Below are 26,497 nucleotides of genomic sequence, written 5' to 3'. Positions count from 1 at the left end.
GGGGAAAAAAAGATATTAAACAATGAGATTGATCTCAATTGAAGAATCGAATCGAATGTAATAGGAATTAGGGTATCAAAAGCAGGCCAGCGCTTATTGAACGAGCGAGTGTAAACGAAAGGACAAAACTGTCTTTATGAGTCAAGTCAAGTCAGATCGAGAAAACAAAACTAGAACAACGTGGATACCACCGCCTTAATATTCTAATTCTCAACGCCGGGGTCATCATCTTGACTTGTTCGGCTGGCACAGCATCCGTGATATCACAGGGGTGTTAAGCATGCCTCACCACTGATGCCAAGAGAGGACGACGTCCAGGAACGCCAGATAGCCGTGTTTAACAAGCTTCCCCTTCAAACGTTTCCGCTGACTGAGCTCGACTATCCGGTGTTTGCCATCTGAAGATCTGAGACGTCAAACGCGAGCCATGAAACCGTCCCGAGATATGGCAGCGCACATGTAGTGTATCTACAATGTAACGCTGTAGGTGGCCCAAGGATGATGATGAAACACTGTCCTGAGATCCCGAAATCCCCTCACTGCCTTATTTGGTCCATTATAAGCATTGCTCGGTCCGGTCATTGGCCGAAACACTTCTGATACATATCAACCCTGCAAAAGAAGCCAAAAGGCTAAAGTAGAGTTAATAGTTTGAATCTGATAACTGTAATCTAGGCTCTTTTGCGCCATTGCTGGGCTAACCCAGAATCAGAGCAAAACAAAGGCTTGTCCGTAATTGAGATGGTTGGCAAAACAATGAAACCGCCTTCGCCTGATAGCTGAATTAATTGACGATTGCCTTGCAAAGCACTCCCAGAAATTCTACATACCTACGTAGTCGAGTACAAGGTCTTGTCGTTTTCCTAGAAACAGATGGAAGTCCTTTTAAAAAATTAAGGCAAACAGCACAATAACAAAAAGGCGATCATATACTGCTTGAGAAAAGATGAGATTACTTCCGCTGTTCAATACCACTACCTAAAAGTCCGACTCCTTCTGGCAATCTTCTCCGTCTGGCAATGCTCCTCACGCAAACATAGATATACCTTCTTCCTCGACCAAGTAGCCCGGTTTAAAAACTACGCACTACATTGTCCCCATTACAATCGTCAGCTAACTTTTGTTTGTCCTTTCACAGAGCATAAGGGTTCAGAGATCGGATGGTCAGGCAACTGGTCTCTCGGTTAGCACGATACTTCTTCTCTAAACAAAAGTTGACTTACGGTGGGCTCTTGGTGAGATCCGTCTTCAGGATCACCGGTACCCTCGTCATCTCTGTCACATCCTGGATGTAGTCACCACCCTCCTCGCGAAGCGAGAAGAAGCTGAGGTACTTCTCCTTGTTGGTCAGGCGAGTCTCGACAGCCTCCGCCACAGGGACCTTGGAATCGGAACGAGTGCGATGCAGGTTGCCGGCGTTGGATGAGGAGCGAGCAGGGGAGCCGGGGACGCTCTGAGTAGGGCGCTCAGCCAGCGAGGCTCCGGCCATGGCCTCAGTCACGTCGGATGTGTTATCGTCGTCATCGTCGAAAAGAGCATCAACGTCATCAGTTGAGATGGTACCGGTATCGGTTTGCTTGCGAGTAGCTTCCTCGCGCTCCTTTCGGACACGTTCAGCCTCCTCAGCCTGGCGCTGAGCTGCTAGAGCATTTGAGTGTCGGATGGATGCGGCAGCCTTGGGTCGCTCATCCTCAGGCACGAACGCCGAACTGGGAACGCCCTTCTCCCAGTAAAGCTCAAGAACCCGCTTCTCCTTTCGGAACTCGGCCTTCTTCAGAGGTAGCTGGTCACAATGAACTCGCTTCTCGAATCCCCACTCAGGGATGAGAACGTCAAACGCAGACTCGTATACACACAAGACGATACCCTCAGCAATGAGGTCACCGTTGGCCTCTTGGCGCTTCTTATCCATCGTTCGGCAAGACTCGATGTGGACACTCTGCTCCTGGGCATTCTGAGCAGAATCCTTCTTAGTATTACAAGACTCGGCGGTCTTGACGAGGTTCTCCAGATCCTCAGTAAACTCAATCTTGCCCTCAGAGAGAACAGCCTCGAGTTGACGGTGGACAATAATATCGGCGTAGCGCCGGGTCGGGTTGGTGAAATGAGTGTAAAGAGGCAGGTTGAGAGCATAGTGGGGCCACAGCTGCTTGCCAGTCTTACCTGAAATGAAGTACTTGGCCCTCTGCATAGACTTGACGACAAGAGTCTCCATACCCTTTCGCAGATCTGGGTCATCAACCTTGAAGAGGCTGTTTTGGAGGGCACCGCTGCCGGATGAGTCGATATCATAACCCAACGCTGTCATGCGCTCCACGAAAGTCTGGAGTCGGCGGGGGTTGGGAGCAGACTGGCGACGAAGGAAGGCCTTCTCAGGGAGCCCCTCAACAAGACGTTGTGCCACATGAGCGTTAGCTTTGTGAATCAGTTCTTCCACAAGCTCAAGAGCCTGCGTCGAGTCGAAGAGGTTGTCCTGGACCGGGTCGTTCTCGTCGTCGAGTTGCTGGAGCAGTCTAAGAGGTGCAATGGGTTCGCCACCGGCACCGAGACGAGCTTCTCGGAACTTCTGCGACACAGCGTTGAGAATCTGTATCGTATTGACAGGAACAGCCGGGTTCTTGTATTCCGAGGGGTTTGTTAGAGCATCATCAATGTCGTCAAGGGAAACCTTGCCGGCGCTCTTGATGATCGAGCGGCCAATCCATGCATCACCTTCGGCGACAGAACCAGTGTGGGGGTTCACATTGAATACCACGGACACAGCGAGACGGTCCTGTTCGGGGGTCAGAGAGCAAACTTCAGCCGACAGCTTGGGCGGCAACAGGGCGCAGAAGCGATTCTTGAGCTGAACGGAGGTGCCTCGCTTCTTAGCCTCGCGATCCACCAAAGAGTTGGGCTTAACAAAGTGTGCGATGTCAGCTACGTGGATACCGATCTCAATCTTGCCATCAGGACGAGACTTGACATGCACGGCATTGCCGAGCTCAGCTCCTCCATTGTAGTCGATCGTGAAAACATTCTTTTCGCGGTAGTCACGACGTTCGGCGAGGGCTGCCTCGTCTTCCTTATCAAGCGACCAGTCTTGCAGGCCAACGCTGCGGAGCACGGCGTCAGAGAACTCATCTGAAGCGAAGTTGTTGTCGCGAAGAAGAGCATCGGTTTCAACCTTAAGATCACCCATGCGTCCAAGCTGCTCAACCAGAGTTCCAAAGGGGTGGAGGGAGGTAATGGGCCAGCGCTTTATGCAAGCCACAAAAATTCGATCCGCGTAGTCTTGGTGCTTCTCAACAAAGTCGCGGGGTGCCTGCTCGGTGGGGATGGCAATAAGTGGCACACGCTTGTCTGTGGGCTTGAACCAAACAATCTTGGGCTTCTCCTGTTGGCGAGGCTCGGGGTGGCGCGAGTTGTTACCTTCACGAGCAGCCCTCTCGGCCTCCTGCTTCTCCTTGGTAGCTTGGCTGCTAGGGCGGAGTAGGCCAAGAGTACCAGAAAACATTTGACCGGCAACACGCTCAACAACAGCAACAACGTGGCCAGCGTACAGGGGCTTCTGTTCATCGTTGATTTCCTCCTCTTCAACAAGGAGGAGACTCTGGCCCTCAACTTCCACATCATCGTTCTTCTTTTGAGTGGGGCGCTGACGGAGACTGCCACGACGACGAATTCCGCCCTCGGGAGCGTTCCCATCGTTGTTATTGCCAGAGTTCTGATTACCTTGGTTAGTAGATCCGGATCGAGTATCGGTAATGTCCTTGCGTTTCTTCTTCTCTTCTTTCTCGCGCTTCTGGCCCCAAACTTCGTCAACATCCAGAAGCTCGATAGCGACGAGATCACCTTCGAGAGCACGGTTTCGGTCCTTGCTACCACAAATGAAGATATCAGCATCAAGCAGACCATCCTGAGTGGTAACATAAGCATCACTACGGTTCTTCTTGTTGACACGGAGGATACCGGACACGAGCTGCCCATCAGCCAAAAGAGCGGGGAGGGAGGCCTGAGGAAGATAGGGGGTAAAAAGGGTCTTTCGCTGTTGTTGCTGCTGCTGACCACCAAGCTGACCAGCATGCTGGGAGCCCTGGAGACCCATAAAAGGCTGGCCATTCATTTGAGCGGCTTGCAAAGCCTGTAGCTGGTTCAGCTGCATGGGATTGAGCTGCTGCCCATACATTTGGGGCATCATCATCTGGTTGGGGAGCTGCATAACCTGAGGTTGATTGGGGTTATACTGAAAGCCTCCAATTCCAGAGACGGACTGGTTCATAGATCCGCGAGGTCGGTGACCAGGCTGGAAGCCTTGGCTCTGTCCGGCATTGCCAGACTGTTCTTGGCCCTGTCCTTGAGTACGCCAGTTACCTTCGAAGTTGCGAGATCCGGTACGGGCATGGCCGCTTCCGCGGCGTTGGAATTCATTGCTTTCAGCATTCAAACCACCACGGCCGCCGCCTCGTCCATTAACCGCCATGCTCTGACTGCGGCCATGACCGCCACGTCCACCGCGGGTCGAGCCCTGAGCAACAGGAACTTCGAGGGTGGACTGGGAAGCGGGCTTGTTCTCCTCGTCCGGGGCAGGAGAGGCAGGGAAGGAGAAGCCGGTGGTTGTTCGCTTCTGTTGGGCAATCTCGGCGGCCTTCTTGGCGTCGGCGAGGGCTAGAGAGTGTCTTCTTTGATGACCACCACCAGCACCTCCACCACGGCCGCCTCGGCCACCAGTGTTCTCTCGGCCCTGGGCTTGAGGGGCTTCAAAGTTGCCAAAGCCAGATCCAGAAGCACCAGACGAGGGCGCAGGAGGAGGCCCCATGCCCATGTTAGGAAGTGCCGACTGATTACGGCGATGTGAGAGTGGCTGGGTGGGAGGAGCCATGTTCTGCTGAGGTACTTGGTTGGGGAACTGGAAAGCAGCTTGCGACATATTGGGCATTGGCTGCAAAGGATTGAACGCACCACCAGGACCGAGGGGCTGTCCAGGAGGCACCATTCCCATATTGACATATTGCTGATGCGTAGCTTGAATCTGCTGCTGCTGTTGCTGCAACAGTTCGATCTGCTGCTGAATGGCAAGCTGCTCCACTATAAGATAGATCAGTTAGTACACTGCTGCATAATGAACTCCCATGGCTATGGCAGGGGCATCATAGATGATGGCTTAGAAACGTATGGAACAGTTGCTGCTTAAAAGGGGCAAGATGACAGAGTGAAGGTACAGGATGATGCATATATAAAGTGTTGGAAACAGGACAGTTGAGGCCTCATGAACTTACTTCCAGGGTTAGCAAACATGCTCATCAGTGGCGTCAGCTCAGAAGGGCTTCGGCGATGGGCAATGTGAAGTCTACGTCCAGCAGGCCCAGGGACGCCGCCAACCTGAGGCTGCTGCTGGGAAGCTTGCTGTTGAGAAGACTGCTGCTGCTGCGGCTGCTGTTGCTGCGGCTGCTGCGGGGGTTGCTGTTGCTGCTGCTCCATGTTGGGCAGTTGAGTCAAGAGCACTTGGATTGTAGATATAGCACGTCGATGTTCGGCGAAGGTGATTGATCACGATACAGCTAGTTGGATCTGATATCGAGAAGCGTTGTAATGGCCGAAGATGGGCGGTTGGGTGAGGATAGGCGAACCTGTTGGGAAACGGGCAATGGATGAGGCGAATTGCGATGGCGATAGGCGATGGCACGGCGGGACAATGTTTGCCCAAAAGGAGGGTAGACGAGCTTGCGCTGAGCCAAGGAACGTGATTTGGAAAGGCGGCGATGAAGAGGCAGATGGTGAGACGACAAGAAGTGAAAGCCTGGATGGATGGAACAAATTCCAACTCCTGGCGACAGGAAGAGAGACGAGAGTGAGTTGGAGGAGAAGAAGAGGAGGGATGGATGCGAAGAAGGTGATGGGTGGATAGGTAGGTACCTAGATAGAGATGGTTTAGCTTCAGTGGAGAGCGTGAGGTGGGATACGGCTACGTACCAGATAAGTTTGGACTGTACTTCTGACCTAAATTTACGTATGTCTTGCGCAGCTGGTAAGAGCCTGATGTACCTTCCCTCTCTGGCTCCTTGTCTCCATTGGCAGTTCTAAAATGGAAAGTAATAGATGCAATAATCGAAAGCTACCGCTGCTGTATTTCTCGTACCGCTTTGGCTGGCCTTTACTACCTCACGAGCGCAAATGAATATCTGGGGCCATTGGATCACAGCTTTAGCATCCAGACAGCTGGACCGGGGGATTATCCTTAGAGACGCCTAAAGATGGGGTTGTCCGCTGGTCTAACGCACCTCTAGTGGCCTCCAGCCGGGCCTGGTAGAGCCCCTAGCACCTGAAGCTCGCACTGACGCCGGCTGACTCCGCTAATAGCGGGGATGCTATCTCCTAAGTGCCATGGATAATGGTTGCAGAGTCTGGACAACTCGTTCAACTGAAACTGTCGACTCCTTTCAGTCTCTATCCTTAATCGGATATGTCAAGAACACATTGCTAGGTTCAGTTCACCGAAATATGAGTCTTGAAATTACTGTGTTTGTTTTCAGGAGCTTCCTGTATCCTGCTCACAAAGACGGTCAAAGTTCAAATACAAGGGTACCACCACCCCCCTAGCTTGAGATTGGACATGGTCCATGATTCAAGGAGTCGATCTTTCTGAATGTGGCGTTGAGGGATGAGAGGGCGTCATTCAGAGTAAATAGAGTGAAACTTGATAAGAAAACCGGGCGATGGATCATTGTTCATGTTTACCTTGCTGTGAGACAGTCTTGCTTTGTGATGGAAATAGTCGAGGTCTTGAAATTGAGCTGGCCGATATACGAACATTTAGAATTTTATGGACACTGACAGTGGAAATAGCTAGCCTTTGGCTAACTAGCTGACGCCGTTACCCCAGTGTTGAAGTGAGACGAACTCATTCAGCAGAGGACAGGTCTTCGCTACGTTTCAATACCTTTACCATTCTCAACACCCTGGCACTACTATTGTCAAACAATGTCGAAACAGACTCCTCCCCTAAACAAAAACCCCAAGACCGACTACCGAGTACTCGTCTTCATCCTCTACGCATCCAGTGTTACACCTCAAAGCGTCCTAAACGAACGAGGCCCCTGTGACTACCCAACCTGGTGATGCTTAACCGTATCCGCCTACGCTAGGGGCGACGAACCTGGGACCCCTTACTTCAAGCCATGGACACACAAACGAATCCTTGGCTTAAACATACCAAAGAACGAGAAAGGGAGCTATAAGTTAAAATTCTTTCTCTATCCTTAGTCAGAAGATAGTTATGGGTTATCTGAGATCCATATTGTACATGGAGGACAAGAGAGAAGTATAATTTTCAAAATTTGTTAGGAATAGACTAAGTTTAGCTATCATAAATGCCAATTATTCAGTCGAACAGTTCCTGACACTACCCAACATGAGGGAACAAGGGGAACTGGATGTTTCTCTTCTAAGGTTGGCCTTTGCACGATTTATTAGCCCAAAAAACGGGCGGGATCCTAAAACTCACGTCATCGAGCTTAAGTGATCTCATCTACATTCCACCGATTCTTCTCCTGGGATCTGTCTGCATCGCTAGAAGTACCGTATCAAGCACTGTGAAGATCCAGTCAGCTTCATGTTTTTATATTTCCATCAAAAACCGAGATAATCTGCAAGTAGTCCACAGCTAACCAGTCACTTCACGGTAGCTGTCTTTTCGAGTAAGGTAGTGAGGATGAAATGCTTCTTCACTCTGCCAGAAATGTTCAAGGCCTCGCTTAAAGTGAAAATCATTCACGAAGAAAATTAAACCAGCTTCCAATAGAAAGTCTTAGCAGTTCCAGAACTAGTTGTGTTCTGTTTCAACAGTGCCTAGGTCATTCGGCATTTCAGATTCCCAAGTTACCTTACTTATGTTGTAATTGGATATATTGGCTGATTTGCAATACTGTTGTTGGTAACTGATGCCATGCGTATACAGTAATGGCATGGCACGTATTGTGTTCGAGACGATCTCGAGCTTAAAAAGCCCGGTCATGTAAATCAACACAGAGTTCAGCACTTTTGTTCACTCTTGGTGTTCAATGTCCTCAGTCTCTCAGACTGGCTTCGGTGGATTCGAAGTCAACTTCCGCTTACCTCGAATGGGGCTTAAGTAAGCTAGCTACCTTACACAAATGACCAGCAATGGCCCGGCCCTTAGGTCGGCAGTGAATCACAACTATCAGTGTTCTAGATTCGAGTCACCAGCAATGCAATGCAACCCTTCAGTCGGGATACTCCATCGCGCCTCATGGTGTCTAAAAGTTTCAAATCGACTTCCTCAGGAAGTACAGTGTGCAATATCTTGGTCAACCTCAGGAATTCGAGGCATCCCCATGTGCGGCTATCACTCTGCATTATCAAGCAACTACCATGAAGCTTACTACTCCTTATAAACAAGGGACTGCGCTCTCGGTTGCGTCTGTTACCTAGAAAATGGTTCCCATTTCTGTTTACCCATGGTCAAGGAAGCAGCTACATACATGGGCACTGTCGAAGCCATGTTTCACAAAACTGGCCCGTACCTATTAATTCCTTGAATCATGTTCATCAATGTAGGGTACCCAAAGGACTCATGCTGTAGCTTGCATGCACATGTGGCGCATGTCGGGACTTTATTTTAGCGGGCCGAGCTGAATCTACCTCCTCTCAAAAATTAGCTATACCATTTTCGACTAGCTCGAGGTTCAATAGTCGACAATAAGGACCTGGTCGTACAATAGGAACCACCTACCTAATGTTTTGATCCAATGGATCGACATCCAGCCTCTTCTAAAGGGCTGCCTTAACACGATTTATCAACTGCTGCATATAAACTTCACGCGACTTCGGCAGTCGACATCTTCACACCCTTTTTCTTTTTCTGCAGAACTCAAAGAACACTTTTGTGCCGCCAAGAACCAAGATTGTTACTCTTTTGATTCGAAATCTTTCAACTTCCGGATGCGATCCGAATAACGGACCTGGGAGCCCTTTGTATACGACATGACATTCTCGTCGCCCGTGAGGCGCAATCAGTTGCTTTCCAGCCCGGATCGCAACATAGCAGCAACTTTCCTTCTCGACTCGCGAAACAATGAACTGAACCATCGGGATGCTCTGGCTGCAGCGCAACTAGAGCATGACCGCGTACGCCAAGCAGCTATACGGGTGTATGAGCTCCATGAGCTACAGGAGGAGCACAAGCGCATTGTTGCTGAGGAGCGTAGAGAGGAGGAGAGGCTCAAAGCGGAAGCTGCAGTAGTTGCGGAAGAAAAAAGACTACGGGAGCTCAAGGCAAAGACGGTCCCTCGTTTACCCCCAGAGCCCGCACCGCAACCACCTTCTCCAGCCAAACCGGAACCTACGAAGACGAACGGAGCAACTCAAATCAAAGATGTGACACCGGCCTTAGATGCAAAGAAACCCATTGTCTCTCCTGCGACAGGCCCGGCATCAGCTTCCGCTACGACAGCAAGTTTTACTCAAACGAAACCGAGCAACCAATTCGGCACCACACAACCTGCTTCTGAAAGCCTACCACAGAAGTCAAACGGGGCTACAATACAATCTACATCCCTAGCTGCTACGACCATTCCTCAGCCCGCAGTCAAACCTGCAGCGCCCACAGTACAGCCTGTGCAGTCTAAATCTGCACCCAGCATTGACCGCTATTCCCAGATTCACCAAGAGCTCAAGAAACTACGAAAAGAGTTGCAAGCTCAATCCAAGGTCGCCGGGTCGCCTCTTAAGGGCAAGCTGGGTGCTGCTCGACGAGAAATTCGAGTTGCTATTGGTCAATTGACGGGTGGGAAGGGTGCAAATGCCCAACCTGTAAGTCATAAGCATCGATTTTGAGACCATTGCTAACACCTCTCAGATCAACAAAATTACGGCAGCACTGAAAGAGGCTTTGGAAGGCCGGATACCAAGTCCTCCGATTGATGTCAGTCTCTTTGTGGTTGATAAAAGAGAGCCCGTGGAAGGCTCTCCAAACAACGAGGCTACTCTGCCCTCACTCTTCATATATCTCATAAACATCTGCGCCAAGGGTATTGTCAGCCAATTCATTAACGAGGGTGGCGCAAATCCTAAGGCTGCAGACCCTGTTGGTGTATTTGCAGCTCATATCTTCTCCACCAAGGAATTCCAATGGCGAGGTCAGTCTTTAGTCGATATTCTCATGGCCAAATATCGAATAGTGTGCCCAGTGCTATTCGGCCACAGAGGCAGTGACAAAACTGAACGCGGCCGTATGGCAATCGGCTGGAAGAAGGACGGGCCATCATGGATTACCGAACAAAGCCATAACGATAGGATGACTGGCTTGGGCGCCGGCTTTGCTTCTCTATCTCTGAGAGATTTCGGCAAATCTTCCAAAAAGAACCCCTACCCACCCACAAATTACTGGAGGGCGCTCGCTTACATTGTCAACTCACCGCCCAATGAGACGTCAAACACTCAATATGTGGTGCTGCGATCCATGATTCAGGGACACGAGCAGCGTTTTCTCAATTTCTACGGCAATGCAGCTTTGGCAGCACTACGACTTGCTCTCATCGAGTTCCCCAAGAAGGCACCGCAAAATGCGACTGCTGCTGGCTCCTTGGCTGCTCTGGCAGATGTGCTCAAGACCGAATCTGGGTTGATCTTGACTTAGCGGCGAAAGACGCCCTGTTGTATGATCAACCGAATACCAACTCAAAGAAACTCTCGGCCGGGATGTTAAAAATTTACGAAACTGAAGACCGCTCTACTGCAAGATGATCCATTCTAGGCATCGTTCTTGGCGGCGTGTTATATGTTTGATAAACTTGTTAAATTATAAGGTGCCATTGGGGTACAAAATGGCCGCTGCTGCTCTATCCTTGTTTGTAGTATACAGATTCAAGACAAAAAGAAAGAAATACCCGGTCCCTGTATTGGTAGTCATTAAAGTGATCCCAGCCTAAACTCCAAATTCTTAGATGTTATAGTGTCATAAATGCTCTTTACAACAGAGCTATGCATTCGTCTTTTGACCTGGATACAAACATCACAGGATTAGAAGGAGAATCAACAATAGGATGAGGACGAATATCAGAACCGCTATACAGCAACTGCTGTATCGGTCCTCGTTCTGTCGCATCACATACTGAAGTTTCTGAACGCCTGTTGCCAACCGGCCACCAACGCGATCAGCCACGGTATCTACCTCCTCCAACATCTCACGCTGCTCCTCGAGCTCTCTGCCCATGTCATCCGCCTGGCGACGTAAGTTACCCACTGTTTGAAACACGCCGTCCAGATGCTGATCCTGCTCGTGCATCATTTCCATCTGCTGTTGTTGCTCGAACTCGGCATAGTTATCCTCCGCATCACCATCAATGGCAAACGCATTCGGGTCAGGCAAGTCGCCCGCGTCCACTTTTTTGGCGAGCTCATCGTGCATATCATCGATCTCGCCGCCAACCTCTTGGACGAGTCGTTTTCGTCGCGTGACTTCATGTGGTGATAGGCCAAATTGCGACGGTTCGGATTCAACAGCTCGAACAGATGCGACCAGATCTGCTAAGTCGTCGGCAAGGGATGACAAGGCGGACTCGAGATCGGAGCGAGCTGATGCGAGTTCAGGAGAATTGGCATCCGTGGAAAGCGAGCGGATCCGGAGATATGATGCAAATAGAGGCCGGGCATTCGCCATCTGGTTGAGAACATCTCTGCGCAGGTCTTGTTAACAACGAAGCACCAGGAAGACGAAGACGTACTGTTGGACCTGGAGGAAAGGATCCTCGTCGTTGGTAGAGGACATCATCCTGACAGCGTCAAAGTGACCATACGCAGTAAACACGATGCGCGAGGATTCTGCGCGACTTGGTGGAAAAAGGAGTGGATTAGTGAGTATTAGGCCAGGTGTTTCACGATATTCGGGAGGCTGCGACAACGAAGGTTCCGAGAGATGACGTTGCATGGACCCTGCAGGTAAGCTTAACCCGGAAGTCCTCGGTGAGAGGTCCGCGGTACGTATCTTCTGGGTTCACCGACGACTCACCTACAAATTTGACCCGCACACAAAGATACTAAACTAAGAAAGATGGTTGTGGTTGAGAACTCCGCAAAACTGCTTTCGAATTCGTGTTTTGAAAGCACTAAAGTTATCTCATTACCTCCTTGTTCGTATCAGAAAGTCTGGGGTTCAGTCGAGTTCAGATATTTCCTCGAGCTTGTTTACAACTTCCTTATATCCATACACAACTGCACTAACTCTTGGGTCGACGGGATTTACTACCGTTGTCAGATAGCCAGCCTTTCAACGTCATTATTCATATAAAGGCAACACTCGAATAGTAAACGGCAGATATATTGAACTTGTACGTATTGATCATGCTTCATCTCGCAGGCCATCAACATTGATAACTCTACAGGGTAGCCTATACAAACATTCAATATGATACCAGAAAATCCCCTGCCATTCAATGGCAACTTCTCCTCGCCAGAGGAATATATCGATGAGCTTCTTAAATTCGTGCGAACGTCTGAGACTTTTCAGATTCTCTGCGGCGGGGTCCATATCCTCGACTTTTTCACCATCGAGCCTGGTCTCTTTCATTATGCCATTCCCAAAGAATGGCACGCATTCATCCTCTCAAGGAGTCTCATGGAGTTTCTTGACCTTCTCATGCGGGATGATTTAGACAATCTAAAGCTGGAAGGAGAGCAGCCGCCAGCGAGCCTCATAGATTACATTCGAGCAGTCCGTAGTCTTTCTCTTGGCCGATCATTTACGCCCCCTTCAGAGAAATTGCCGGTCCTGCCACGGTCGGTAGCTGTGGGCATGAACGTCAAAAAGACTCACGAAGTCACCAACTTCGCGGACTACCTGGCCCGACTATCAAAAGACATCAGTTCGCAGTGCGGCTATGAGATATCTCACTACGTGGACTTCGGTAGCGGCCAAAACTATCTGGGCCGGGCCATGGCAAGCGAGCCTTATAACAGGCATGTTGTAGCTGTCGAGGGACGAGAGAACAACGTCACGGCAGCGAGAGGTCTAGACGTGTCTTCTGGATTAGCCGTTAAGCCAAAGGTCATGAGGAACAAGAAGCTATGGACGAAGATTTTAGAAGCGCGGGGGCCTGATGGCCAAGAGGACCCAGAGGCCTTGGCCAAGGCTATTCGCGAGGTTGCAGGAGATGAAGCTTTTGAGTTTAGACCTGTCAAAGAACTCGAAGCCGAATATACCGTGGAAAAAGGTAAGGGGTCTGTTCAGTACATCTCAGGTCGACTGGAAACTGGCGACCTGGCCGACGTCATTGCCCAAATCAACCCTGGGAGTCAAACTGAAGACGAGAAGAAGGGCCTAAGCCTGATGGCTATGTCAATCCATTCTTGCGGAAATCTGTCACACTTTGGAATCCGCTCTCTGGTCCTCAACCCGGACATTCGAGCCGTGGCCATCGTTGGGTGTTGTTACAACCTGATGACCGAGAAACTCGGTCCTCCAACATACAAGCACGCTTTCTTGAGGCCGACTCTCCAAGCTGTCAACGGTCGGCTCGTTCGGGAATCAGAAAAGCATGACCCACAGGGATTCCCGATGAGCCAGAAGTTTTCTGCATATCAGGGAGATGGCGTGCGATTGAACATCACAGCCCGCATGATGGCTTGCCAAGCACCGCAGAATTGGACCGAGAAGGAGAGTGCTGGATTCTTCTCTCGACATTTCTACCGAGCAGTCTTGCAAAAGATGTTCCTTGATCGAGGCGTGGTGAAGAAAGTGCGGCATACAGGTAGCCAAGGAGAATCACAGGCGGATACTGCAGCCTCAACCCAGGATGACAGTGAGAGCCCCTTCGACATCAGCACCAATCCAGTCATCATTGGATCACTCAGGAAAAGTTGCTATGGGTCGTTCAAGTCCTATGTCCGCGGCGCGGTGGAGAAGCTCACGACAAACAACGAGTACAAACAGTATGCAGACGTGATGCAGGAGAAAATGGGCGACATCTCAGACGAGGAGATCGAGAGGTACGAGGCATTGTATATGCCTCGGAAAAAGGAGCTATGTGCTGTCTGGAGCCTCATGGCATTCAGTGCGATGGCAGTCGAATCCCTTATTGTATCAGACCGGTGGACATTTCTGAAAGAACACGACGATCTCGTCCGTCACGCGTGGGTCGAGACGGTGTTTGACTATGAACAAAGTCCGAGAAACCTGGTTGTTGTTGGAGTTAAGCGATGATTAAACTTTTGGCTAGGTCGTAATCGGAATGAAATGAGTTGTCTCAAATGATGATACCCGATCCTAACCGCATCTCTGGACGAGGCCCTCTCTACTACGTACAGATTGTGTCCATGATGAGGAGAGATGCAATCGGCTCCTTGTTGCTAGGCAACGAAAAGAATATGTTTGTGTGAGAGGAACTGGGTTTGGTAATTCGTCGGTTGTGGTTATTGGTGGTGCTAGGCAATATCGGGGCGTGGCTGGCTCTCCTAAATGAGCGATGTCATGCATGAACCCCCTCCGCTTTCTCTCGACACTTCAGGAGTGACATTCTCAAGCGGACGACAGGACAGGAAGTTCTTAGGTCGATCAGCGGCACAGAACAATAGGAAATATATTTACCCGAACACGGTGTTGTTTAGGTATTCGATACATACTCATCAGATCGTAGTTCTGGCTCGCAACCTAAGATACTACCAAGTAGTAGTTATCGGACGTGCCTCTCTCGAATCGTATTACGATATGATGAGTTGTAAGCCTCTACCCCGGAACCCTTTATCTCGTAGCCCACTTGGCGTTCCGTCCCACAAACAACAGGACAGCTGCCCCTCTTTGCTGATAGGCATTAATGAAGCAGCATCCATTTTCGAGGGCGTGCTGTCTATAGGCCTAGCTGCGCTACCGACTCAATTTGATCATGGGCTGCCTCGTATGGCACATTGGCCGGCATCTGGTGTCGCAATCAACTTGTCAACTTCGTCATGGTGCCCTTCAGTCAGAAGTTGACAGCGCGACATTCACTGCGTCACTCTTAATGCAAGGCAAATAGGCAGGACGATGCAATGCAAAGCAAAAGCATGCCTACCAGCAAGCAGGAGGCCACGCAGTGAATCACGGGTCCGGTCAATGGTGCCATTTCTGAGCCACTGACAAGCGTGATAGAGAAGTCAAGTTTAGACACGGCTCCTTCAAAAAGAGCTTTGGACGTATTGCGCCCGCTGCAACGCCGGCTTTCGTGGGGTAATCACATCACCCTACATGGACAGTTGCACATTGATAATGGAATGAGATTTCCGAGAAACTGTGTTGTGGTATAGTGTCAGAATATACCGAGGTGAGTAGTTCAAAGACAGCCGTATTTAGACGCGTGCAGCGGATGAGAGTCATGCAATGTGACGGCGACGGACCTGCTTAGAGGCATGATAGGCAGCGATCCATTATGCCATCTTGATATTGGGGTTCCCTGACACGGGATTCGAAGCATAGCTGATGGATTCAGGCATCATGTCACTCTTGTTCGTTGGTGCTGAAAGCAAGGCAGCGGCTGGAGGCCCAGGGACAGCTGACACCTGGAGAGGCACATTCGTGTGCTGTACAGAGGTGCAAGCTTCTATGTATGTATGTATGTATGCGACTTTGAGGCGAAGTCATACCATGGAATCATGGCTGCTTTCGATGTCTCGGCCATACCGATCCAACGTTGGAAGTTGGGATGCCCGAAAGCTGGGGTTTCTAGGGTGTTTCCAATTGTGGAAAGCCACAGGATCCTGTACTTAGGGTCCATCATTTATCGTTGGAGCTGACCCGAGCTGGATCCATGGATGTCTCCAAAATGACAAGTCTGAATTGTGACGTTTCCAAGGTGAAGAAAAGGGCATTTTATGTCCGATAAAATGCACATGTGACGGCGAAAAGGTGAAGCACAGCAAGGTAGCTGCTGGTCGGTGAGTTGCTTCCAACTGCTTGTCACCTTACAGAAGGTATGATCCCCATCCTCTCCAGACCAAGGAGGATGATCTTTGGACGCCTCACTTGTGACAACGGCACACGCTCTAACCGAAAAGCCATGAAGCTCACCTCATTCTCAACAGCAACCAACACCTACACATCGCCATCCTCCACAACCTTGTCGTTAGCCTGATGAATGCATTCAGGTTCAAAGATCGCCCGCTTACTGAATGGAATCAACAAAATAGTACTCCTTGGCTGGCTCTGTACGAGCTATGGCCTAGCAAAGGTTGAGCTGATCAAGGCAAGCAGCAACTGCGTATCCCTCATGTGGACGCGAAAAGGATTGAGATAGTGAATACTTGATAGTTGTCAAGTCGATAATTTTAATTTTGTAAGGGAGTACGGTCAGAAAACGTTACGATACTGCTCATCTAGCTCCTGACTGTTGCCGTAGGACATGGACCATGGTTCACGTTCTTGGTTGTGACCACTTGCCTCACCTCGTCTACTCGCACACCACAACACAAGGATCTCGTCCTCTTCCGATCTTCCCAAGTCAGTACAAGGATAGAGGGCAGCTCACCACTTGCCTGCCCCCACGCACCAAAACCGACTTCATTCTCAGATGGGATGGGCTCCCTTGAGAGAGTGCTCCAGGGACCCGAACCTATCAGAATATCCGTTCATCGTTGACTCCTACATCACGAGCCGATCTCAGGACAACTGTGACGCACTCATATCGAACAAATACCAGTTTTTAATAGCAACGTAGTGAGAGCATGGCTGTCATGCGGCAGCGTTACATGGCACATTTCCCGATGCTCTGTGCTCAAGGCGCCACAACCCAGACGTGTTCAGACGTGTTCAGACGTGGAGGACAGTGGCCATACGCTTCCTGCAGTCGCTGTCGTGGAACGACCTCGGCCACAATCATAGATGCCATCTGCACTTTACGGGCTCTGCCGTACCTGAACAGAAGCAATGTGTCTACGTGCATCGGACATTGGGCCAAGATCTGCAACGAAGCAGCCCTGAAGAGCCTTTCTTGACGCGAGTCTGTCTATCTCCCGTGGATAATGTTGATCAATGTTTGCCCATGGAGCTCTACACATATCTCGAAACCAGCAGGCAAACGGAAATGTTCAGAGCATGTCGAGCTTAGACGGTTAGCTGCCAGCAGGGTTTTTGAAAGTCAAGTCGCTGGCAAAGAGGTCAAAGCCAGTGTCCTGAAAAGAGCTACCAGTCAGGATACCCCACCTATGCGTGTCCATCAACGTTTCTGCCGTCATAGCCAACTCGGCCAACTGGACTAGTCCCCAAGTTGGCCATGGCACCGGACCTGGTCTCAGACGGCAAAACCCTGCCTGCAGGGCTGGGCTCGATCGAGGGACGTGCCCTTCCCGTTCGGCTTAGAGATAGCGATACTTGGAGTAGTTGAAGTTACTCTTTAAAAGGTAAGATCAGGAAGAGAGTTAATAACGTGGGTTTACCCTTATCGTGCCCTCCATTGTCTGGTCTGGACTTACCTCCAACCTTTCTCAATTCCCTCGCAAAACTCTTCGCCTTCAAATCTTGCCTGCACTCTAGACCAAATCAAAGTTTACCGGGTTTTCGGGCACTGGCTGCTCCTTTGTCTCTTGTTCCTCTCCAGCTTAGCCCAAACCTTACAACAACGCTGAGACGAAACATCTTCATGATCGAGTCGGTCACTCGATTTTTACATCGCGCCGACTTGTCGCAAGCTACAACCAGCTTGACTCTGCCAACAGTAGAACATTTGCATTGCGCTCCATCTACACCTTGACCCAATCCCGTAGCACAAGGGCCCTGGACCTCTCCAATGCTAGCCGTTCATCATGAACGCGCAGGTATCATTTCTTGTAAGTGTTACGCCTCCTCGCAAAAGAATTGATCCTTTGGTGTATCAGCAGCGGCAGCAGTTAGAAGTAACTTTCCAAAGAGTTACTTCGATCCTGACATTTTATCTCTAGGATGGCACATATACGCTGATTCACATCCCTCTCAGCCTCTACTCGACCCTGCTCCAGCCAATTCTCCGAGTACTTCTGCCACAATCTCAGGGAACGGGAGGCCTGCGCGATTCGCCCGAGTACGAGTTGCAGGGACTCACACCTGATGGCCAGCATGGCTTTCTGAATATTAGCATCACTCCTCTTGAGTGTTCGGTTGTCTGTCACACCTCATGGGCTCAAAATGTCTTCGAGCCAGTCCTTAAAGCCATGCCGCGCGACATTGCGAAAACTGTTTCCGTTTCCAAAGAATCCTATATGGTACTTTCAGTCATAAGCGCTGGGCTTGATGCAGGCGGTCGTGTGATGGAATTGACCTCTCCGCTAGCCCTCGCTGGTATCCCCATCTTCTTCATCACGACCTATTACTCAGACTTCATCCTAGTCCCTACGAAAGAGCGGGAAAACGTGGTCAAGTCTCTCATCGCAAAAGGCTTCGAGCTGTCCGACAACGAGTCCAACTTCATCACTTCCGCTGCCAATCACAAGCAGGGCACTGGGTTGTCTGCAACTTCTCCGCCACATGAGGGCCTCCCTCTCAATGTCGCTGAGTTGCAAACACGCATTTTTGGTACACTTAAGAAGAGGCATGTGGCACCCCAGATTGAGGAAGCGCTTGAATTGGTGCAATGTTCAGGTCGCGAAGCATCGCAGCTTGCAAACTTCACCCATCAAAGGCCTTCAATCAGCCGTCACGCAACAGGAAACGGCCGCCGACCAAGTTGGGCAGACAATGTGGACACAAAGCTCTACACATGCATCATCTCAGCGCTCGTCTCGCAGCCTCGATTTATGTCCGTCACTCTTGCTCAGGATGACCCGCCATCCCTCTTGCTCGACAAGAATCTTCTCGACATATTTGGCGACTCCCTCGTTGGGGACACAGATGCTAGCCTGATACCGATCTTCCTGGACTTGAAAACTCTTCCTCTGGAGGCCACGGGTATTGTTTGCGGTGTCGCTGGTATACTCGTACAAGACACCCAGATAGCGGCGAGTTCTGAATTATCTTATCTCTCGACTGCTCAGGCAGGTGCTGTGATTCTTTCTGAAGAGCAGTCTGTCAGGGCTATGGGTATATTGAAGCCATTGCTCAGTGAAGAGCTGTGATGCTTTGAGCTTGATCAATATACTTGCGATGGAAGATAAGACTGTCACAATGATGTAAAATTATGGAAAGCTCACAATCTATGAGCCTATGACCAATGGCGCAACGGAGATGGCGTTTGTTTTCTAAGAAGCCGGGCTGTTGGGTTTGTGTAAAATCATTATCTGACTTGAGAATTTCAGTATTTTGTCAGGGGAAAAGTTCCTGGAGATGTGCCTGGCTTCTATATTGATACCATGTTATAGTACCAAGTGAAACACTCTGTTGCTGATGTTATAATCCCGTCTCCCATACCGCGCAGCATGCGCGTGAAAGTCCCACAGTTATATTTAAATGGCCCTCAGTCGTTTTTGAGATATTGGACGTAATGGAAGTTAGATTATTCGCAAGGCATGGTGTGGGTTGAACCCCCGGCAATCATTACGCTCTGGGGTTGTCAAGCCCATCACTTAAAATAAGGATATTATAAAGTACCTTCGGCCAGTACATCGTTTCCCATGATCTTACACGTCGTTCAAGCTTATCTTTACCAATTATTACCGTATCTAGAACCCAGTCTCTTGAAGATCAAACGGTAAGCTGACCTGAAGGAAAGGGTCACGATATCAGGACCTCATTGCTCACTTCCCCCTTTTCTTCTCCTGCCTCTCTTCTTTTACCAAACCGGATTTTACAAACCCGTCTCTAGCTACGGCATTGATGAGCGCAAACCTTCTAGGTCCTAGCTGAACACCGCCGTACCACCTCGTCACCACCACCATGGCATCCCAGATATCCATGACCTGCATCAGATGCAACATCCTTCCACCGGCAGCTGTCTCGCCATCATCATCGCAATCCTGGAAACTCGTAGCCCCGGGGCCACGGATCCGCCATGCTGTCATGTTGTGCGTGGCGCTGCGTATGCGTTTGTCTGATGAGAGCAAGAGTTGGACGTAGTATCGAGCCTGATCAGGAGAAGTCACTCGTGCGACATGTGCTAAGAATGTTGATTTTGACTCTGTCACAAGATCGGATAGAACCCATTCCGGAGGAGGAAAGTCTGGTTGCTCGTAGTCTTCTTCTTCAGGTGTCGATGGAGCTTGGGGCTCACTTTCAGGCTCTGGCTTCTGCTCCTCCGCACGCCGCGTAAACTCCTCCACGGCATCGAATAGACAAACCAGGCCCTCTTGAAATACTTCGCCCAGAGCGTCTCGGAAGAGTGCCAGATCACGAGCACCAGCGCCTTTGACACCACCGGAACTGTGGTGTGTACTGAGGGCACTGGGGGGCTTAGAGGGGTAATCAGACGGGAATTTCAGACGCAGAGAGGATGCATCGCCTGGCAGTTTGAGAATAAATACAGAGGAGTCGTCTTCTGTCGGGACGAGGCTGTCGTCGCCGTAGATGGAATTAATTGCTTCAACTTCATCCTGAAGTTCTTCGGACATTGTTCGGGCAGTGAGGGGCTGATTGAAAGGGGATTGAGGGCCTTGAGTTTTCAGTTTGTTAAAATCGTCCTAAACTTTATGATAGATTTCAAGCAAGAGTATATTTGAGATTGCCTTAAAAAAAACTCACATTAGTTCCATTGCAGGTCTAAAGTAATGCTTCTTACAGTTGACGCTGAATGCACTTTAACCTGCAGAAGCCCCACATCAGCTCATCCATTTCACCTCATTGATCCACTATATCTCCATTCCTCTCTTACGTAGTATACTTTCAACAACCATCTCGTGATAAATGGACGAGATATAATGAATGGCCTTGTATTTAGAACAAATTGATATTGAGCGAGTACACTAGACTATGGGGCGGCGCAAACAGTAATCGAATACCGGTCATCTTCTGACCTATCCCCCAGCATGACCTATCTATAGCTTCAACACAGAAACAACCAGTAATGCAACATTAGTATTACATTACTCGTCCATGACAGCCGCAAACTTGTCTGTCATCTTCTGTTGAATCTCCTCGTACTAGAATTGAGTTAGCGCATGCCTTGTGTATGCCACCAAACAACAACTTACTCTCTTGGAGATCACATCCTGGCCGTCGGTGGGAACCTCAAACTTCAACTGTCGTAGGTTGGCTTGCAGGTCAGAAGTAGCCTCTCGTACCTTGGCCCAGCTCTGGCCCTGCGCGATAACCTTCTGGGCTTCGTCGTGGAAGCCCACCATGAGCTTCATCATCCACTCTGTCTTCCAGATAGGACAGAACTGGTCATAGTCCGAGTAACCGTTTTGCTGCAAGAAATCTTCCTTGATCAGGCCTGCGATATCCAATGTAATCTTGTCAGGGTCAGACAGGGCACTCTTTCCAACAAGCTGAACAACCTGGTCAAGCTCCTCGGAATCAGACAGAAGTTGCTTGATGCGGTCGCGGAGTCGAGGGAAGTCGGGGTAATTCTTCTCGTAATACTTATCCAAAATGGTGTTATACTTGCTGTAAGATAACGATGTATTGATGGAGGGGAAATGTTTTCGCTGCGCAAGCTTCTTGTCGAGACCCCAGAAGACCTGCACAATACCCAGAGTGGATGTAGTAACGGGATCCGAGAAATCACCACCAGGAGGACTGACGGCACCGACAATACTGACACTACCCTCGCGCTCGGGAGAACCAAGAGTCTGAACGCGACCGGCTCGCTCATAGAACGAGGCAAGCTTGGCACCCAGGTAGGCAGGGAAACCCTGATCAGCAGGCATTTCTCCTAGACGACCAGAAAGTTCTCGAAGAGCCTCAGCCCATCGGGAAGAGGAGTCAGCCATCATGGCCACGTTAAGACCCTGGTCGCGGAAATATTCGGCGACGGTAATTCCGGTGTAAATGGAGGCTTCTCGGGCAGCGACGGGCATGTTCGAGGTGTTGGCAATGAGGGTGGTTCGCTTCATGATAGGCTCCTTGCGGCCATCGACCTCAATGGTGAGCTCGGGGAAATCCTTCAAGACTTCGGCCATCTCATTACCTCGCTCACCGCAACCAACATAGACGATAACGTCACTGTTGGAGAACTTGGACACAGACTGGCTAATGACAGTCTTTCCACAACCGAAAGCACCGGGAATTGCGACGGTACCACCTTGAACACTAGGGAAAAGAGCGTCGAGAACTCGCTGACCGACAATGAAGGGCTGATCGGCGGACTTCTTGTCGTTGGAGGGACGTGGTACTCGGACAGGCCAGGTCTGCATCATGGGATACTCTGTCTTCTTGCCATCGAACTCGACCTCGAGGATGTTCTCGACGACGGTGTACTCGCCCTTGGCAGCGATTTTGGTAACAGTTCCTCGTGCACGAGGAGGGAACAGAATCTTGTGGTCTGCGAGGAAAGAGTTCTCGAAGACAGAGCCCCAGACATCACCACCGGAAAGGTGGTCGCCGACCTTAACGGAGGGTGTGAACTCCCACTTCTTCTCGCGGTCGAGGGCAGGGACGGCGATACCACGGGGGATATAAATGGACTTAGCCATCTTGGAAATAGCCTCGAGGGGACGCTGGATACCGTCGTAGATACCGTTGAGGAGACCGGGACCGAGTTCGACTGACAAGGGCTTTCCGGTACGGGTAACAGGGTCACCAACCATGACGCCGGCTGCGATGATGATTAGCTTGTTATTGTTGGAGGTTCATCATGGGCTGTCGTACATGTCTCCTCGTAAACCTGAATAGAGGCCTGATCGCCACTGATTCGAATAACTTCACCAACGAGGTTGTCATGTCCTACTCTGACCTGTAATAGCGGTGGGTTAGATCGTGGCGGATGATGACGATGGAGGATGATAGCAACTGACCAACTCGTACATGGCAACACCAATCATGTCCTCAGCCACGACAACGGGACTGTACAAAGTCAGCATGACATGTTGACAGTCAAAATATCGGTTCGAGTGTTTTTTGGGGGGTCGAGAATAGATCGTAGGCTGAAGAAATCGGTAGGCACTGACCCAGAAATGGAGTAGATTTTACCTGCAGATAGTGTTAGCGACACCGCAAGGTGGTTGAACTTGGTTAAAGAACATACCGGTTTGGTATCCATCTTCCTCATTGGTCTTGCTGCTGTTATTAGCAGCCTTTGGTGTTTTCTACAAATGGCCGTAAGTCAGCATCGAGAACCAAGCAGCATAAAATGCGCCGCGTTGTCGCCAGCAAGCTTGGGGGAGGTCGGGAATCAACGCACAGGAGGCATCTTCAACGACAAAACTGGCGCGTTGTCTAATTGAAGATGAGGAGAGGTAGGAGAATGCGGCGACTGGGGCCGGATGGAAGATGCTGTCGAACCGGGGGAGAGGGTTGACGAAGGAGGCGGCTGAGATGAAGGTTGAGGTCTTGATGAAGGTGAATATGGAGACAGAGATGGAGATGGAGATGGTGGTGGAGAGTTTGGCAGAGGCACTTGACGAGCTACGTCCACCAACGCTAGAGCTGCTGCTCTTGCTTTCCCAGCTCTTGAGTGGAGCCAGGATGATGACGATGCTTTGCGGGTGGGGTCTCGAACAGTAGCAACGTTAACGGGAGGCGCAGGGGCTTTATCACTGAAGCTCCCTCTGTAACGGCTACCTCTGGCCCCGGAGCCTGAGCTAAGGCTATCGTCGTCACTGTCGCTCCCTTGCTCTCGCTGGCTGTTGTTGTCGTCGTCTTCGCCTCTGGTGCGGATTAGATCCAGCAGGGAACGCCTCGCTCTAAGAGTAGGACGAATGCCGAGCATAAGCTACAGTTGATGCCTTTTTTGCGATAAATGTTTTGTGGTTTCAAGCTCACAGAAGTGTAAGTGGGAGATCTGGAGTATGTTGTTGATTAAGGTAGATGGGAGCCAATTCTCCAATGGGTTATAGCTGAGCTATAGGTTAGCGCTTGGACGGAGGCTGCACTGAAACATTATGCACAACAGCGCTACTGACCTGAGTGCCTAGTCGACATTAATTCGAGGGTACATTGAAGAAGAGAAATACCTTGGTGTAGGAGCCCAAATTTTATATAGGCAATCGAATAACTCACGGAATAGCTGATTTTGTCGCTTGGCTTTTCTATAAGTAGTCCATTACGATCTTGATGCGTCTGCCCTTCCTCCTACTATATATACTGCCCAGTTACAGATACCTACCTGTAGCTATCTCAAGTAGCAACTTTAGATAAATGACCTTGGGCTTATTGTTTGATTTAACTATATAAAGTCTTGGATGCCCAAAACCTCAAACTTCTCAACTTCAGTTGCTATAAATACCATACTATGAATTCTTTGCCACATGAACATCGGTTTAATTTGTCTTCTTATCCTTATTCTCCCTCTCCCACTGCTCTCCCAGCTCCTTCACCTCCTGGTTTGTCTTCTCTATAGACTCTCTGGCTCCAAGCCAAGGCTTGCGACCTCGACCTGTTTCAAACAACCTGTAAACCGCGGGCACATCAGTTCCATCCATAAGCAAGTTGTAAAACTTTCGGTCGTTCCACCACAGCTTCCAGGCTTCCCAAGTGAAGCACCCCAAGCGATCGGTGACTCCTGTACCTGCTGCTTGGTTCAGAAACTCGTAAGTTGGCTTTGCCCTCCACCTAAATCCAGGATGAGGAGCCGGGCCTCTCTGGAGTGTCTTGACAACATAGTCATAGTGATCATCAATATCCCTACGCCTCTCTTCGGCAGACGGCATGGGGTAGTCTCCAGACCACAAGCTCGCCAGAGCCATGGTAGTGAGATCGTAAAGTACGAATGGAGGTCTCATGATAATCATATGGCCAAGGAACGCCAATGAGTCGGGAAACTGCTCCGAGATGAAGCCATGGAAAAGACGTGCAAACTTGTTTTCCTCGCCGTAGAACTTGGTCGCCTCAATCCGCTTGTGGTGGTCAGGGGCAATGGCCGGGTCGGTCGGATCGCCAGGGCCCTCGACGATAGAAAAGTCATAACCATAGCCCGAGCAGAAGATGATGGCATCGACATCTTCCAAAACCGTACCGTCTGTAAGAGTAATAGTCTTGGGACCAGTTACTTCCTTGATGCCCTGTACAGATTTGACTGTGCCATCTTTGAGGTTATCCGCCAGATGCTCGGAGAACAATGGAACTCGATGGAGGACTCCATCAACCGGTCGAGTACCGAATACTTCCTTCAAGTGTGGCCATTCTTTATCTCGCATATTGATCATCATCTTGGTCATGAGACCTGCAAAGATATTTGGCATGATGTTGCCTATTGTTCTCACACAAATGGACACACGACGACTCAATGTGTGCTCGAAAGCCTTCCCCTTGACTCTCCTGGGGAGCTAAGAATGATCAGGGTCTGAAGCTGAAGCTGAAGCTGAAGTTGGCTGGAGCTGGAGTCCTTACCACGAAGACGGTGCCACGATGGCTAAGATAGACCTTGTTGGTTCCAGCTTTAACCAAGAACGAGGTCGAATCCACACCAGTTGCGCCAATACCTACGACAACCACGTTCTTGCCCTGGTACTTTGAGGCGTCTTTGAACTGCCGCGAGTGAATGGCATCCCCAGAAAACCTCTCTAGACCTTTCACGTGGGGGAGATGGCGGGTATTGAGCATGCCTGTAGCGACAACTACGCGACCGAATGTTCTGACCTCTTCAACCCCCGTTTTAACATCCTTGAGAAAGACTCTCCAGGCCTTTCGTGGCTCATCGCGTTCTATATGGTCAACTGAGACTGAGAATCGTATGTGCGGATATAGGCCAAACTGTTCGGCGTAAGATTCGAAGTATCTTTCGAGATCCTTCTGAGGGGGGTGCACAGGGAAGTCTAGAAACACTATGAGTTTCACGGTCATACGAGCAATGTACGGCTGGCTTACCATCGGGCATAGGAAAATCAGTAATGGAACACTAGAAGCTATTAACACTGCGATCTGCCCCCTTTGAAGAGTAAAAGAAACATACGCATTGCTTGGAGGTGTTGGCTGTCGTGTACTCCAATGCAGTTGTCTGCTCGATATTGTTTGACGCATGCCAAGTTCCACCAACGTACTCTTGCCTTTCAAACGCTTTTGCATTGAGTCCCTGCTCGCGAAGGTTCTTAAGTGCTAGAAGACCGAGTGGTCCTGCTCCTACCACGCAGACGTCGAAGTTGAGTTCTTGATTCTGGGCATCCATGATTTAGTAAGAATATTATCTTAATATGGGTCTAAGAAGAACATACAAAAGTGCGTATCTCTGCTCCTTTATATCCTCACTTTCTATAAGTATTTGATATTAACAAGAGCGTAAAGATCCGAACTGCCGCGCGAGGTAGTGATCGCGCTTAATGCTGACACTTCTGAACGGCGCCAGAATGGAGGCTGTCAGCTTTTAGATCATCACGTAGGGTTACGACGCATAAAACAGATGAGATAAGCTGATTCCAACCAGTACAGAAATACTATTGCCAACAGAGCTGCTTATTATAACCAGTTGGGATGTATCCGAGAAAGTCTCCGGAGCTCCTTGATATCCGCATCAGCAAGGGTGTAAGATTGTACATC

At 49.9% G+C, this 26,497-nt stretch overlaps 6 protein-coding genes across 6 annotated transcripts; 3 read left to right on the top strand and 3 right to left on the bottom strand.

The window, feature by feature from the left end:
- Positions 1 to 919: 919 nt before the first annotated feature.
- FOBCDRAFT_23231 (uncharacterized protein) lies at positions 920 to 5,852 on the bottom strand. Its single transcript, XM_031176591.3, has 3 exons — positions 5,259 to 5,852; positions 1,224 to 5,067; positions 920 to 1,172 (listed from the first exon to the last, which is right to left on the bottom strand). Exons 1-3 carry the CDS (start codon positions 5,458 to 5,460, stop codon positions 1,133 to 1,135), a joined length of 4,086 nt encoding a protein of 1,361 aa, XP_031047724.2. The 5' UTR covers positions 5,461 to 5,852; the 3' UTR covers positions 920 to 1,132.
- Positions 5,853 to 8,742: 2,890 nt separating this feature from the next.
- On the top strand, positions 8,743 to 10,824 carry FOBCDRAFT_23223 (GLE1-like protein-domain-containing protein). Its single transcript, XM_031176590.3, has 2 exons — positions 8,743 to 9,810; positions 9,857 to 10,824. Exons 1-2 carry the CDS (start codon positions 8,983 to 8,985, stop codon positions 10,634 to 10,636), a joined length of 1,608 nt encoding a protein of 535 aa, XP_031047723.2. The 5' UTR covers positions 8,743 to 8,982; the 3' UTR covers positions 10,637 to 10,824.
- A 60-nt stretch (positions 10,825 to 10,884) lies between these two features.
- Positions 10,885 to 11,892, bottom strand: FOBCDRAFT_218255 (t-SNARE). Its single transcript, XM_031176589.3, has 2 exons — positions 11,724 to 11,892; positions 10,885 to 11,675 (listed from the first exon to the last, which is right to left on the bottom strand). The coding sequence occupies exons 1-2, from the start codon at positions 11,768 to 11,770 to the stop codon at positions 11,012 to 11,014; spliced, it is 711 nt and encodes a 236-aa protein (XP_031047722.2). The 5' UTR covers positions 11,771 to 11,892; the 3' UTR covers positions 10,885 to 11,011.
- A 160-nt stretch (positions 11,893 to 12,052) lies between these two features.
- FOBCDRAFT_218254 (methyltransferase domain-containing protein) lies at positions 12,053 to 14,567 on the top strand. The gene is made up of 2 exons (XM_054703824.2): positions 12,053 to 12,326; positions 12,381 to 14,567. The coding sequence occupies exon 2, from the start codon at positions 12,404 to 12,406 to the stop codon at positions 14,195 to 14,197; it is 1,794 nt and encodes a 597-aa protein (XP_054559799.1). The 5' UTR covers positions 12,053 to 12,326; positions 12,381 to 12,403; the 3' UTR covers positions 14,198 to 14,567.
- Positions 14,568 to 17,419: 2,852 nt separating this feature from the next.
- On the top strand, positions 17,420 to 19,298 carry FOBCDRAFT_23213 (ACT domain-containing protein). The gene is made up of 2 exons (XM_031176584.3): positions 17,420 to 17,790; positions 17,902 to 19,298. Exons 1-2 carry the CDS (start codon positions 17,767 to 17,769, stop codon positions 19,048 to 19,050), a joined length of 1,173 nt encoding a protein of 390 aa, XP_031047717.1. The 5' UTR covers positions 17,420 to 17,766; the 3' UTR covers positions 19,051 to 19,298.
- A 213-nt stretch (positions 19,299 to 19,511) lies between these two features.
- FOBCDRAFT_248876 (ATP synthase alpha/beta family, nucleotide-binding domain-containing protein) lies at positions 19,512 to 26,129 on the bottom strand (the record flags this gene model as incomplete). Its single annotated transcript, XM_059610866.1, has 15 exons — positions 19,512 to 20,547; positions 20,609 to 20,626; positions 21,058 to 22,622; positions 22,676 to 22,760; positions 22,822 to 22,870; positions 22,975 to 22,996; positions 23,052 to 23,112; positions 23,208 to 23,738; positions 23,929 to 23,936; positions 24,026 to 24,054; positions 24,323 to 25,187; positions 25,242 to 25,290; positions 25,355 to 25,779; positions 25,832 to 25,862; positions 25,917 to 26,129. 15 exons carry the CDS (start codon positions 26,127 to 26,129, stop codon positions 19,669 to 19,671), a joined length of 4,830 nt encoding a protein of 1,609 aa, XP_059466956.1. The 3' UTR covers positions 19,512 to 19,668.
- Positions 26,130 to 26,497: the final 368 nt, after the last annotated feature.

The sequence above is a fragment of the Fusarium oxysporum genome, chromosome III (genome assembly GCF_013085055.1).
Source record: "Fusarium oxysporum Fo47 chromosome III, complete sequence".
NCBI lineage: Eukaryota > Fungi > Ascomycota > Sordariomycetes > Hypocreales > Nectriaceae > Fusarium > Fusarium oxysporum.
The sequence above is the reverse complement of the archived record's forward strand: the minus strand, read 5'-3'. Positions and strand labels throughout refer to the sequence as shown.

What these genes read in the sequence shown, in the direction of transcription:
- FOBCDRAFT_218255 (XM_031176589.3), bottom strand. Translation starts at nt 11,770, where the DNA reads ATGATGTCCTCTACCAACGACGAGGATCCTTTCCTCCAGGTCCAACA. An exon ending in CCTTTCCTCCAGGTCCAACA is followed by an intron (nt 11,676 to 11,723) that starts GTACGTCTTCGT and finishes AGACCTGCGCAG; the next exon opens with AGATGTTCTCAACCAGATGG.
- FOBCDRAFT_23231 (XM_031176591.3), bottom strand. Translation starts at nt 5,460, where the DNA reads ATGGAGCAGCAGCAACAGCAACCCCCGCAGCAGCCGCAGCAACAGCAG. An exon ending in CATGTTTGCTAACCCTGGAA is followed by an intron (nt 5,068 to 5,258) that starts GTAAGTTCATGA and finishes TCTATCTTATAG; the next exon opens with TGGAGCAGCTTGCCATTCAG. An exon ending in GATCTCACCAAGAGCCCACC is followed by an intron (nt 1,173 to 1,223) that starts GTAAGTCAACTT and finishes CCGAGAGACCAG; the next exon opens with TTGCCTGACCATCCGATCTC.
- FOBCDRAFT_218254 (XM_054703824.2), top strand. Translation starts at nt 12,404, where the DNA reads ATGATACCAGAAAATCCCCTGCCATTCAATGGCAACTTCTCCTCGCCA.
- FOBCDRAFT_23213 (XM_031176584.3), top strand. Translation starts at nt 17,767, where the DNA reads ATGAACGCGCAGGTATCATTTCTT. An exon ending in ACGCGCAGGTATCATTTCTT is followed by an intron (nt 17,791 to 17,901) that starts GTAAGTGTTACG and finishes TTTTATCTCTAG; the next exon opens with GATGGCACATATACGCTGAT.
- FOBCDRAFT_23223 (XM_031176590.3), top strand. Translation starts at nt 8,983, where the DNA reads ATGACATTCTCGTCGCCCGTGAGGCGCAATCAGTTGCTTTCCAGCCCG. An exon ending in AGGGTGCAAATGCCCAACCT is followed by an intron (nt 9,811 to 9,856) that starts GTAAGTCATAAG and finishes AACACCTCTCAG; the next exon opens with ATCAACAAAATTACGGCAGC.